The sequence below is a fragment of the Trachinotus anak genome, unplaced genomic scaffold, assembly GCF_046630095.1.
Source record: "Trachinotus anak isolate AG129_WGS33_773 ecotype Australia unplaced genomic scaffold, CSIRO_AGI_Tana_v1 ptg000009l, whole genome shotgun sequence".
Lineage (NCBI taxonomy): Eukaryota > Metazoa > Chordata > Actinopteri > Carangiformes > Carangidae > Trachinotus > Trachinotus anak.
In genome coordinates this window covers 21,161,806-21,175,000 of record NW_027273860.1, presented here as the reverse complement: position 1 = coordinate 21,175,000, position 13,195 = coordinate 21,161,806, and the positions used below count along the sequence as shown (strand labels likewise).

General features: G+C 43.2%; 2 protein-coding genes and 1 non-coding gene across 3 annotated transcripts in view; 1 reads left to right on the top strand and 2 right to left on the bottom strand.

Moving 5' to 3' along the window:
• Positions 1-2,089, bottom strand: part of rps20 (ribosomal protein S20) — a 2,298-nt gene extending 209 nt beyond the window's left edge. The window contains exons 1-4 of the mRNA XM_071485757.1: positions 1,930-2,089; positions 878-977; positions 623-696; positions 1-11 (exon numbers count right to left, since the gene is read on the bottom strand). The exon at positions 1-11 is cut by the window's left edge and continues 209 nt beyond it. Of these exons, the coding sequence (XP_071341858.1) occupies positions 1-11; positions 623-696; positions 878-977; positions 1,930-1,932 (188 nt within the window). The 5' untranslated portion in view covers positions 1,933-2,089. The remainder of the gene's footprint in view (positions 12-622; positions 697-877; positions 978-1,929) is intronic.
• Positions 767-834, bottom strand: LOC139625758 (small nucleolar RNA U54). Its single transcript, XR_011692013.1, has one exon. It is a non-coding gene; the product is annotated as a small nucleolar RNA U54 (small nucleolar RNA).
• Positions 2,090-2,682: 593 nt separating the features above from the next.
• Positions 2,683-11,680, top strand: LOC139625614 (ankyrin repeat and SAM domain-containing protein 6-like). The gene is made up of 18 exons (XM_071485754.1): positions 2,683-3,290; positions 4,077-4,295; positions 4,426-4,627; positions 4,882-5,032; positions 5,869-5,913; positions 6,069-6,273; positions 6,426-6,532; positions 6,946-7,097; positions 7,337-7,574; positions 7,726-7,775; positions 8,158-8,352; positions 8,441-8,603; positions 8,720-8,940; positions 9,060-9,252; positions 9,592-9,659; positions 9,848-9,964; positions 10,246-10,342; positions 10,458-11,680. Exons 1-18 carry the CDS (start codon positions 2,962-2,964, stop codon positions 10,505-10,507), a joined length of 2,802 nt encoding a protein of 933 aa, XP_071341855.1. The 5' UTR covers positions 2,683-2,961; the 3' UTR covers positions 10,508-11,680.
• The last annotated feature ends 1,515 nt before the right edge of the window (positions 11,681-13,195 follow it).

The following is a 13,195-nucleotide window of genomic DNA, read 5'->3' as shown; positions in this document are numbered from 1 at the left end:
ATACGCAGAGTCTGGGACAAGGAAGAGAAACCAGAATTTTGTTTTATCAAAATAAATCCAGAAAACCTCATCTGAATTGGTGGTAGTCCCATCACCACACTGTGTGCTGTCAGAACCGCTGTCATTTGAAGAAGTGCAAAGCATGTTCTGGGTTACTGGAATTTGTTGTAACCAGTCACAATTGTGAAGGGAAGTTTAACTAGCATATGTACATTTCTACTTGTCAGACCTTTCCCTTTATGCACTATTTCAGATCTAACAAGGCTTAGCAAATAAAATGTAGGGGTTCTGTTTTTAAAGAGGGATGTCATTTTATTGCATTCAACACCTTCTCGATTTTGTAGCATTCATGGCTACATCTCATTTGTTGTTTGTAAATCAGGTGAATCTTGACCATTCAAGAAAATGGCTTTCGATACTTAATTTAAATTCATGCTCAGTGTTAAACAGCCAACATATTTCGATGCATGTCTGTACTAGTGTCCAATGAGCATCTTTAGCTGACGCAACAGCCAGTATCAACTTCAATGTAGGAAAAAGACATAGCAGGGCAGAAGACAGACTCAATGTGTTCTACACATACATTGAAGACAGTGTGTGTCTAGCCTGTGTACTTCAGTACCTTGGTTGGCATGCGGACAGGTCCCTTCACCTTCAGGTTCTTCTCCTTAGCTCCACGGATCAAATCTGCGCAGACTGAAGATGATAAAAAACAAAAACTTAAAATTGGAAAAAAAACCCCACCAATGACTTCATGTTTTTAAAACCATGGCTCAGAATAGCGTATACAGTCGTCAAGTTTTATCACGATGTCATTCTTATCCTCATTGCTCAGGTCTGTTTAATTCTCAACATTACATATTTTTATCTTTCATACCTTTCTCCAAGGATTTGACGTTGCGGCTGGTGAGGGTGATGCGGATGCGGTGAATGGCAACCTCAGCCTCCACAGGGGCCTTACCAGTGTCCTTGAAAGCCTGCATGTGCAGAAACAACAGTTATCAAAACACTGGACCAGTCATCAGTAATATAGCGACATGACGTTTGGTATCGTTGGACACAGAATGAGTCTGGCTGCACTGAGCAGAGTATTTCCCTGTTACACAGTAAGATAATATACGGTTTAAATAAACGTGACTAATTATAGAGACATATGCTTAGTGCTGTAAGTTTACAATCTGAAAGCTCAGCTTGGTCTTGATGGACGGACTTCGGGATGTAAGCGGGGCACTGGCTGACCAGCACATGGGGCGGGAATCTGAAACATAACTGTGTCAAACACCTGTCAGATGTGCTTTATTCTGCGTGACGCTGGCCCCGTTTCGTTAAGGGGAGATTCTCGCGTGAATTTCTCCACTTACACGGCGTGTGAGCCAGCTGATGTTGCTCAGCTGTCTCTCGTCCCGATGCCTGTTTTAGTAAATACGGCAGGTCACGTTTCTGTCTGAACTCATCGACAAATCTAGCCTGTCAAACAAGCCTTCACAATCACAAATATCAGGGCCTCTAACGTCTCTCTAAGATACCAGAATCAGCTGATTTCTGCTTTCCTTTTCACAAAAACGTCACTTATAGTGAGACGCATTCACGAGAGCGGGAGACTTCATGAAAGGTTTGAACTCTAACAAAACACTGCTGGTGCACTGTAACATCGGCCGAACAGTAAAGGCTGAGCCGAAGACTGGGCTGAGCACCGCCTGATGTATGGACTGAATCTATAAGCACAACTATGAACGTAGTACTTCTGAAGAGTCACGTTGGTGAACCGTATGTGGCGGGACGCTTAATTCGAGCGACAGTAGCCGTAGGTGCTAACGTTAGCTAGCACAGTCTTTACAATATTTATGTGAAATTAGCCTTTATAACTATATTTCACGCTCAGAAACGCTTCGGACAGAACAGCCACTTTTATATCCAAACAGCACGTACCATAGTGATTATTCCTGACCGACTTATTCGGAAGAAGTTCAGGCGAACAGCGGTGAGCCAGGAACGGATACCACCAACGTGGTTAGCTCTTCGGGAAAAAGAGCGAGCGAAGGCCCGGGCCTCGTTATGTACCGTTCATCCGGGTTCCTGTGACTTCTTCTTTAGTGTTTTATCCGAGCCGTGCTCCACAGCAGCACCCAGTGGTGGCCATGCTGTGCTGTAGTTCCGCACTGCGACCACTGGAGGGCAATGAACTCCAGTACTGTCTGCTACTGTCAATTACACTTGTGTCAAGCTAACCACATTATTTACATACGGATACATCCGGTAAATTCTTTCAAAAATAAAAGTAGATGTAAATGTAACACATGAAAACGAGGAATTAAAATTTGTGTTTCAGGTGACCATGGAAGAGAGTGAATTCTTAGTTGTTTTTGGTGCAACTAGAAGGTATTGGACGCTACTCTGAATTGTATTTGTTTCAAATGACAGGATGTGTTATTTATTTGATTTATGATTTTGGTTGATCATCAGCTTCATCGTGTCAAGACAGATAGCACAACACATCCTATGAAAGCCCGGTAAAACTAGCAAAATGGACTGAAGTACTTGTAATAGTTTGTTAACCTCCACACTCGCTAAAGGGACCGTGGATTCCCTCGATAACTTCCATCGCATGGGCGTAAACATTAAGGCTTTTATTATGAAAGATGTAAGCGGAAGTTATGTGTTGTGTTGTAGTAGATGTGCTGGGTTAATTTCTGAACAAATAACGGAGCCGGGTCCGTACCGGTGCAGCGACTTGTTTGGAAGTTGTTTAGAAGACACAAGTTTTGTCATAAGTGTTATGGTTGGAGATGAGAGGCTCGGTGCGGTGTCTGGGAGGAAAGAGGACAGTTCTCGACCTGGAGACTAAACTTTATTTCACTCTGCGTCATGATTTCAACACACAGGCCGCCGCCAAGTGACAGGACAAAATTTGGGACCGTTACCGGAGTTTAATGGAGGCGGAATAACGCTTTAAATGAAGAGATGAATTTCGGTGTCCCCGCTGATTGTCTGCTGCTTTTCCGTGCCTGTGATGAGGGCGACTATGAGACGGCCCGGGGGATCTTGGAGCCCGGAGCCCCGAAAGAGTCCGGGAGGCAGAGCAGGCTGCGGTCAGAAGCGGGGTCGGAGTGCAGCGCCGCGGACATGTTGTCTCTGGTACCGGTGGACTGCACGGACGAGGAGGGGAACACCGGCCTGCAGTTCGCCTCGGCCAGCGGCCACGAGAACCTGGTCCGGTTTTTGCTCCGAAAGGGAGCGTCGGTGGACGGCCGCAACAACTACGGCTGGACCCCGCTGATGCAGGCTGCTAGGTGGGGCTGCGGGGTCCAACTCATTGCACTATGTTGAAATGTATCAAGAGAAGGCCGTACCAAACTCCATTAAAAAATCTGGCTCTTTCATTTGTCGCTTCATGCTGTCAATAATGAAGTAGTTCACAACACTGTGTAGGAGTTGTTCGAAGCCACTCTTTAATCCGTCATAAAGTAACAAACTTTAGTGAGGAGCAATTTCTTTTTTTGACAAACGCAAACTTCTCTTTTTCAGTCTTGTAATGACAATGGTCAAAGTGAGATCATTTAAAAGTATGAATGCAGAATTTGTATCGAATAATGCGTGTGTAAAAGTCCTGTCTGTCAACTGAACATTTGCTAAGTCATTGCCAGATTCTAGCACAGGGTGCTGTGGTAACACGTGTAATAACATTCTGTTCATTGTTGTGAATGAAATCATATGTCCCAGTTTCATAGTGTCAACAAAAGTATACTAATGTTCATGTAACTATAATATTGTAATTGTCAGTGTCATGAAACTTTGACAAACCACCTGGAGTTCAACTTGCTTGTTTTTAAGCCTGTGTTTTCAGTGTCTGATGTGAAATTGTTCTCGTACATGAAGTTCCCTAACAAGGTGTACAGTAATGGACCTGATGCGGCAGTGACCATACCCTCTCAACTCTCTGAGAGTTGACTCATCTTAAAAAGGACGAGTACCCTAATGAATTTGTAACATCTTTGATGAAGTGTCTTCAGCTGGAGGAGTTAGATATTTGAGTTCCACTCCTTCCCTCATTCTCTTTGTCTTCATCTTCCACTCAGGTTTGGCCACTTGACTGTTGCCCACATCCTGCTGGAGAACGGGGCAGAGATGAATGGACGGAACAGGTTGGGTGCAAGTGTGCTGACAATGGCGGCCCGTGGGGGACACACTCATGTAGTCAAACTACTCCTGGAGAGTGGGGCCTACGTCGATGACTATGATCATCTGGCTGTTGTAGCAGAGGCAGTCTCCAACGGCAACAACAACAACAGTTGCAGGTTGGGGCTGCCACTCTTAAGACTAAAGCAGACTTCAATGTAGAGTTTATTTAAATAGAATCTTTAGTCTGGGACTGGTCTAAATCCTTGTCTGGGAAACTGGTGTGGCTCTGCCCTTCTTTGTCCACAGCGGGGCTGCTTTTGGAGGTGGTGAGGGTTGTCCAGAAGGAGGAGGTGGCAGGGAATTCATGGACATCACTGCTCTGATGGTGGCATCCCAGCATGGCCACGAGGCCACGGTGCGCCTGCTGCTAGAGTGGGGTTCTGATGTCAGCTTTTCCCAGAAGACCACTGGCTGGGGACCGCTGATGGTGGCCACCCTCAGTGGCAAGGTGAGGTTAAGGATAAGTGGGCGGTTGGCTGGTTGGATAGGTCAAAGGATGGATGGATAATACACTTTGGCTCTAGTGGGTGTCATTTAAGGATGGCAGTGTATCACATGTGCCTCTAAGAATGTATTTAAACATTGACAAATGTGAGTCCATTTCCACTACAGTTACAACACTGATGCAAATTGAGCATTATCCCAGCATGGCATCTGATTGTAAGTGGAAGGAAAACAGAAGAAGATGTGTGTGTTTTGAAGGTGGTTGTGGCTCAGCAGCTGGTGGAACACGGAGCAGACCCAGACCAAGTCAATGTTCTGTCCAAGACAGCCTTTGAACTCGCCATGCAGCTGAAACAGAGAGACATCAAGGCCTATCTGGACTCCATCACCACTGTCCGACCCCAGACAGGTAGGGCCTCCCTCTCCGACATGACACTGATGAACTACAGCATTGTCACAGGATGCTGCACAAGGTTTACAATGTAAGTGCAGCTATACAGGATATAAGAACTAAGGCACCAAAGTGTTTGCAAATGACTACACTATAAATATCCTACAGCTGAATTATTATACTTCATGGCGCACTATACAATTAAAGAATGAACAATCAAAAGAAAAAGAAAAGGAGCTCAGTGCAGTTTCATTTCTTCTTCTCCTGTTTCTTTTCTCAAACGTGTTGTTTTCATTTTGTTTTAGCCTGAGGGTGTGTTGAATTCTTCAAATTGTTGCTCTGTCTCTACCTCATATTACAGCTCTGTGTGTGTTGCCACAGCTAGAATGTAGATGTCTTGTATTGGAGTTCACACTGATGTGAGAGTGAAACCAACAGTGGCAGCTCTCAGCCTCTTTGATGTTTAATAGCTCTTCTCACCAGAGGTCCAGGATATAGGTCAGTTTGTGTGTGGTTTGTTTCTGTGGATCATGCTCTGTGGCATTCAAGCTCACCTGTGCTTCTCCATTATGATCCCCAATCTATCAATTTGTCAAGATAAATCAGTATTTGGTTAGGCAGTGATGTGTCGCACAGGTAGAACAGAAATGTGTGAATTTGTCAGCAAATGAAAGAAAAGAAAATCACCTTGTCAGACTGTCTGAATTTCTGACAGTATACAAGATGTTCCAGTTACAGCTCCAGTCACCTTCTTCTGTTAGTATTTAATGATGCTGGGCTGTGTCAGGTACGACTGTTGTCTCAAAGCATATCAGATCTCTCTTCTGTTCTCAGTCTTGCTCATTTCTTCACAGACGATGAGAGAAGAAGACCAGATGTGTTCAGTGCCCTCAAGTTGGGTAAGTTAAATTAAATTATTACTGAAAAAAGCTAAATTACATGTAAATAGCCTGTTGGTTTTAAGACTACCAGGTAATTACACTGATGAAAAACACAGACAAGTCCAAACATGTGCACAGTTACGGATCCATATGTGTGTTTCATGTTGACTCAGGGAATTCCCAGCTAGTTAAAGAGATCTTGGAGGAGGATCCCACTCAAGTGAATTCATCCAACCAGGAGGGAGCATCACCTCTGATGATGGCTGCGGTGAGCGGTCAGCTAGAGGTGGTGCAGCTGATGGTGGAGAAGAATGCTGACATAGACAAGCAAGATGGCGTCCATGGGTGGACAGCACTGATGCAGGCCACCTATCATGGGTAAGATGGGTTAAATGAGGCACAGTGGTGATGTTCCATTTTTATGTGGAGCTTGTTGAAATCAATTAACAAGATATATATAAATAATTTGATTTGAGCAGGTAATGAACAAACAGTTTGTGTCATTGTTTCTGTTTCCCTCCCTCCTCCAGTAATAAAGACATTGTCAAGTACCTGCTGGGTCAAGGGGCTGATGTCAGCCTTCGAGCTAAGAATGGATACACAGCCTTTGATTTGGTTATGCTGCTGAATGACCCAGGTACACAGACTGTGATTATCTTTGGTTTTTGGACCATTAGTTTGACAAAACAAGCAACTGAAAATGTCAGCTTGGGCTATAGAAACTTGTGGTGGATGTTTTTCACACCAAATGATTAATCCATGAAGAAAATAATTGATAGATAATGAAAATAAACATTAGCTGCAGCCCTGATATACACTTCAGTTGTTAATTTATCTCAACTTTCCACAATCATAAACCATCACTGTTGTGGCATTTCATTAAAAAGACATTGTTTCACTGTGTGCTCCAGTGTTTGTAATGTTAGGAGAGATATCTGCTAACACAGTTCATTCTTCAAAGAAAAATACTGAAATCATTTTCTAATGATCTTTTTTACTAATTATGACTTATTTTTTATAACTTTATTTTCTCTGTGTGGATGCTGTCAGACACTGAGTTGGTGCGTCTGCTAGCATCAGTGTGTATGCAGGTAGATAAGGACAAGTCGAAACACCGCGGCAGAGTCTTAATGACTCGCTCCAAAAGTCGACAGTCCCTCAACAACGTCCCTGTGCCACCTGATGACAAGGGAGGTCTCAAGGTAAAGAGCAAGTCCTATTACTTTAATATTCCCTTCAACAGATTATGTCTTAATGCTGTCTGTATGAATAAAAATCTGTAGCATTCATCGGTTACTTATATATTTCATTATTTATACAATTATTTATGTTTAGATTTCATTAAAATGTCATTTTAAAATCACATTTTATCTATGATTTAATGATAGAAACTTTATACTCAGAATGTTTTATATATACACCCCATACATACATCTTCCAGTCTTGGTGGAGTCGAATGTCAAATCGATTCCGACGGCTGAAGTTGACTCACACCCTGAGGCAAGGCCTCTCGTCCAATCGCCTGGCTCCATTCCCTGATGATGCTGAATCTTCACTGGATGCCACAATGAAGGCGAATAGGAAGCCTGGTCCTGTATCTAACGGGGCGCTGGCAACAGCTCCTGCCCTGGGAGGAAATGACGTTAGCACTGCCTGGGCTGTCAAGAGCAAAGATACTGGTGAGCTACAGTGATGGGACTGCAGTCTGTAAAACAACAGTGATGCCAGAAGCTCAGCATAAATGTCATTTTACATATGTACATGTTGTGCTTGTATGTTGTATGATGTGGAAAGGGAATATGTAAATGTGCTTTTTGCTCCCTTTTCCAGGTCTTTGCAGGGCATCCTCAGAAAAGGAGGACTTCCTCATAACCACCATGGTAGGAATATTAGTTTGAAAGTACATTTAATTGTACATTTCATTGGCTTTGGGCAGTTTTCTGATTAGTAAAAATGACATTAAAGATCCTCAGAAAGTTAACAAGCTTGGCTGAAACTATTTGTTTCAAACAGGTTTTTGTGATATTGGTGTCGTCACTTTTACAGAGGCTTCAGAAAGTATCAGACCTCTTCACTTCTTGCACACTTATTTAGATACTGAGTACTCTTTGAAGCCACTGTGTTTCAAGCATGTATGAGGCTTAGAGACAGAATTAGCACTTTTTTATAGGAAGTTGATTTTATGAATAAATGTTGTATAAATAAGGCTTATTGTCACTTTTATCAGTAGTAGTGTTGTGCTTCTACTTTTCCATCCCCTAGTTGAGGAGTGGTGCGCCCTTGACCCGGCTGCCCAATGACAAGCTGAAAGCAGTGATCCCTCCCTTCCTGCCTCCGTCCAACTTTGAACCATGGAACTCAGACCGTTCGCGCCTCCTCAGGGAGGGAAATAGTGAAGCGCCCCGCCTGCCCATGCCACCACAAAGGAAGCTAAACAGCAGTGGAAATTCAGATATTGTGAGTGTTTGTGTGTGAAGGAGAGACAGTTTGTGCTCAGGGGTGGAGTTGGTAAAACGTCTTTTGTTCTCTCTGCTTTATTTATCAGACGTCTATCAGTCGGGTGGTTAGTAGGTCCATTAAGTTTCCCAGCATACCCAAGGGGCCCTCATCCTCTTCTCCTTCCAACTCTGGTCACTACCACTCCCCCCACTCCTCCGGAGGCTCCAATGGGGTGGCAGGGCTCAACCGGGACTCTCACAACCGTTCAGGTTCACACAAACACAAATGCACTGTCAAACTGCACAGTACATCCAGATTATTGGCGAGCACAAATATATTATACACTGTGAACAATAAAATGCTCTCTATTTCTTCCTTCCACCAGGGGGCAGTGCAGACAGCGTTCTCTCCCAGATAGCAGCCCAAAGGAAGAGAGCGGCGGGTCTGGTAGATGTGAAGGTCCAAGCTCCAGAGAAACAGCACAGCCCCACACAGAGCCAGCCCCCACTGCCAGCCTCAGCACCCTGCCTGCCACTGCCTGATATCAGCCTCCCCGACATCCACTCCCACCCAAGCCTGGTCGCTTCCGACATCCACTCAAGAAGGGTCTGTGTTGAGTTTTGTCTCTGATTACTGTGATAACTGTGTAAAACAGCCAGAGTTGAAGAGGTGCCTCCTGTCATGTTTGTGAAATGGTGCTACTGTCCACCTTCTTTCCTTTGTAGAAGATGGAGCTGAAGAAGAGGCCGCAGTCAGGGAACTCCTCCACCTCCAAAAGCACGTCGCCCACTCTGACCCCGTCTCCTTCCCCAACGCCCAAGCCTCCTACAGGGCCAGGAGACTCTCTGTCCTCAGCCTCTTCCCATCCTCGCTCCAAGAGCAGTGGAGGCTCCAGTAGTGGAACCATCACTGATGAAGGTAATACCACATTGTATCCAGGGTTACTCTGACATCATTGTTCTATCTGCCATATTTGGGAGAACAATAGGTATTGGTGATAAACCTACTTAAATAATTTCAAGTGTTTGTCGTTTGTAAGTTTCATCAGTTTTATACTGATGTAACAGTCAAACTCAGTTGACTCTCAATGCAACATTGTTTAAAATTATTTTTCTGATTGTAAGAAATCCTCTTGTAAAGTAATTCATATCTATTTCATATCTACAATTAAACTGTGGTTAAAACACAAACTACTGAGAGACATTTCAGCCTTATGGCCCAGTTCTACTGTATGTTGTTTTGTCTTCATGTTTTCAGACGAGCTGTCTAGTATTTTGAAGAAACTGTCGCTGGAGAAGTACCAGCCCATATTTGAGGAACAGGAGGTATAAGTCTGTTTTCTCCTTTGTTTTAATAACATTTGAGTTATTAGTTGTCAGTGTAAAGGAAAGCATTTGCCATGACTGCGTTACTGAACTGCAGTGCCCGGCCACTTTATATTAAACACAGAAAATTGTGTATATTTAATTTATTGCACATATTTCATCCAATCTTCTTCTTCCCCTTCTTACAGGTGGACATGGAGGCTTTCCTGACTCTAACAGATGGAGACCTGAAGGAGCTGGGAATTAAAACAGACGGACCTAGACAACAGATCTTGGCTGCCATATCAGAGCTCAATGCTGGAAAGGTGATTTTGGTTCAGCATAGAGTGTATGGTTCTGCATTACATCTTTACTGCCAGTTGTGTGTTTATAGTTGCTCCACTTCAGTTTTTCCACAGTATAACCCAATATTACATTCTAGCAAAAAGTGTTCACAGTCTTAGCCAGAAATGTTAGGTAGAATTACTTTAAGCAAGGATAGAAAAAAAACCTAGGTGGATATTTAATAGATGGACATGATATTTGAAAATACAGCAAGAGCATTATATTTGCCCAATGTGTAACAATCTTTGTTGTCTGTCATCAGGGGAGGGAAAGGCAGATTCTTCAAGAGACCATTCATAACTTTCAGTCTTCCTTTGGTAGCAGTGCCAGTAACCCGAGACAACCAGGCGAACCACGCTGTGAGTGTCAAATGTTTAAACTGAGCCACTGACTCTGATGGAGACTCTGACACAGGTACATGCAAAGACAACGTCATAATCTGTTTCCACCTCTCTTTCTGTTTCTCTTCATCAGCTCCTACAGGTTGGATGAGACATCAGGTTCGTGCCTCCAACAAGAGGTAACCAGTAGCTGTGGTACCCATCAGGAATTACACCAAAGATACTTCAATGAGAGAAAAGTGCTGGAGACCCCAAGGTCACATCCAAGGAACAAATCATATGGAGTTTCCTTGACACCAGTGTCCCAGACCACTAGAGGACACTGCAACAAAAGGACCAAGCAGGCCCTGATAATCTGCCTTAAAAGGACTTTCCAGGACCAAACTGCCTTAAAGTGTTCCTCCTATGGATCCTACAGCAGGGGACATGGGGCACAGGGCTGGCTGTCCAGCAACCTGCTGCTGTGGTTTGACAAAGCACATGACATGTGGCAGATATACATTTTTTTGCCATCGTGAGGTGGTTGCTACATCTAGTAGCGAAAGATAAGAAGATCAAATACACAGCAGAGAGAGAATGAGTGTGAGCCCAGAGAGAGGTTTTTATTGTATCTGAACAAATCTGAGGGACCGAGCATATGTATTGTAACTGGTGAGTGAAGTCAGGAGAGAAGAAGAGACACATTATGAATATAAGCTTGTAATAATGTGACTGAGACTTGAGAGCAATTGAAACTAAAAAGTCGCACAGATGAGAGAAGCAAATGTAAAATGAGAAGGGGACATTCGCCAAGCTATTTTTTCAGTCATCCAGTCTCTTTAAGTGCTTTCACTCATGAATTTACAGACCACTATGTAAACAGATGATTTTCAGTCAGCGCTGTGCTGTTACGATGACGCAATAAGTAAATGTTTTTTGGTTTTTTTTTACTGCTTCAGACCTTATTGGACCTGAGTTGAGAAGATATTGGCAAAACATTTTGGGAGCATTTTATGAGCAGTATAAATTCTGTTTGAATAAGGTGAATTGAGCAATAGTTTCCACTGAGCCTTCATCTGGCTGCACCATGAAACGTTTGGTCCCCGTTCAGACAGACCCAGTACTATATCATCCCTAAATATCAGGTACTTGTAATCCACGTCTTAAATCCAAATGATGTGCTGTGGCAGTGTTCAGGATGGGTCCGTTAAATATTACATTATAACCTGTTTAGTCATGTAGTCTGTTGGGGAAACACAAATAAACACTGTGCGCTTTTTAAAAGGCTGGACTCTGGATGATGAATCAAAAAAGACTGAAATAAAACATGTTTCCAAAATTAAATGCTGCAAAATGCAATAAACTGAATACAAACAATTTTCACTGGTGCTTTCCTTGAACAGTTAGAAAGCTTGTTTCAGCTCCAGCTTTGCTTATATATATAAACTATGTGAAAACAAATAAAACTATGATGTAAAACCATCTTTCTTCCAAGATGGCAGTGACCTGCTGATGCGATGAATTACAAGGGTGGTACTGCACTGCCGGAGAGAACACTACAGACCCTGCTCTGTGACGTGTTTATTCAGGCTGAGGTCTCTTCATCACCTATAGTAGTCACATTAAAGTGAGACTATGTAACATTTAAAAGGAGAAATATGATGAAAAGTTTCGTTCATCTACAATAAAACCCAGTCTTACTCATTCCTGCACACTCAGGGGTTTTGCTGCACCAGCCTTGCTTGCTCTGGTGGGACCTGTAGTTTATGGTAGTTAATAATGCAAATGTTTGCAATCTTGAGATGAATTTCACTGAGTAACTTTGCTGACTTGTTGACTCCTCTCTACACATGCCACAGTCACACTTCATCTTAGCATTACCCTCATGCTGGATGCGCTTTAATTCCTCCAGGGTTGTAGCTGTGTTGTCAGTTAGCAGCCAGATGTGTAAAGCTCTTGTCTAAGAGCTGAAACAACCTAAAGTTTTGTTAATTAGTTCAACTTTCTTTCACTTGCTGTCCCTCATTGAAAAATCCAGAAACTATGAATATGCAAATATGCTTCTACTGTCAAACAGCACATCTGCACGGTGAAACTCAAACATCCAAGTGAAGCGACAATAACACATTTTTGAGTCAGTGATTAGCAGATGCACCATTGTCCATGTTGGCTTTGCAACACAGTGTGAACCCTGACTCTGATCACGGCTTCAAGGTTCTTCAGGAGCAGAGGGTGAGCCAGATATTTGTGTTGTCGTTTGTTGAAGCCACTGTCACCATGTGAGTGAGAGCAGGTGAAAAATGTGTTGATCTAAAATGATGACTGCTTCGAAACCACTTGAGCCAAAAGTCAGAAAAGCAGACTATCCCCAAACATGACCAAATAGCAACACACTGGCGTTGCTGAAATCATTATTGATGACCTGGATATAGACTGGCCCGACAGGCAGGCGACAGGGTTCCTGAGAGTTTAATGAAAAGCATCACTCAGTGTAGGAAAGCTTTCCTCTCCAGAACTGCGGCAGATTGAGTGCTCAGATGTAGTGTCGTATGTGAGCCTTAAGAAACTGGAGGAGAGAGAGATACATTTGGGATGTATTAACATCGCTGGGGCATGTGGGCAGCAAATGGAGTGACTCATTCAATTTCCTCTCAATTGTTTTCACTCACATAAGGTTTTGATTGGATTGAATAACATTTAATAACGTTGTCTCTAACTGTCAATACAGTAGTTGTACAGTAGTGAGGAACAGTGGACGTAGATCCTGGGTGCATGGGGGTCACAAAATCAGTGACGATGATAGTGACTCAGAGAAGAAGATTGTTTTTTTTTAATGAATGACAAAATAGAAACCATCCTCTGTTTTTCCTCTGCTGATGTTTTTAACTACCT

What these genes read in the sequence shown, in the direction of transcription:
- LOC139625614 (XM_071485754.1), top strand. Translation starts at nt 2,962, where the DNA reads ATGAATTTCGGTGTCCCCGCTGATTGTCTGCTGCTTTTCCGTGCCTGT. An exon ending in TGTCAAGAGCAAAGATACTG is followed by an intron (nt 7,575 to 7,725) that starts GTGAGCTACAGT and finishes TCCCTTTTCCAG; the next exon opens with GTCTTTGCAGGGCATCCTCA. An exon ending in CAGAGCTCAATGCTGGAAAG is followed by an intron (nt 9,965 to 10,245) that starts GTGATTTTGGTT and finishes GTCTGTCATCAG; the next exon opens with GGGAGGGAAAGGCAGATTCT.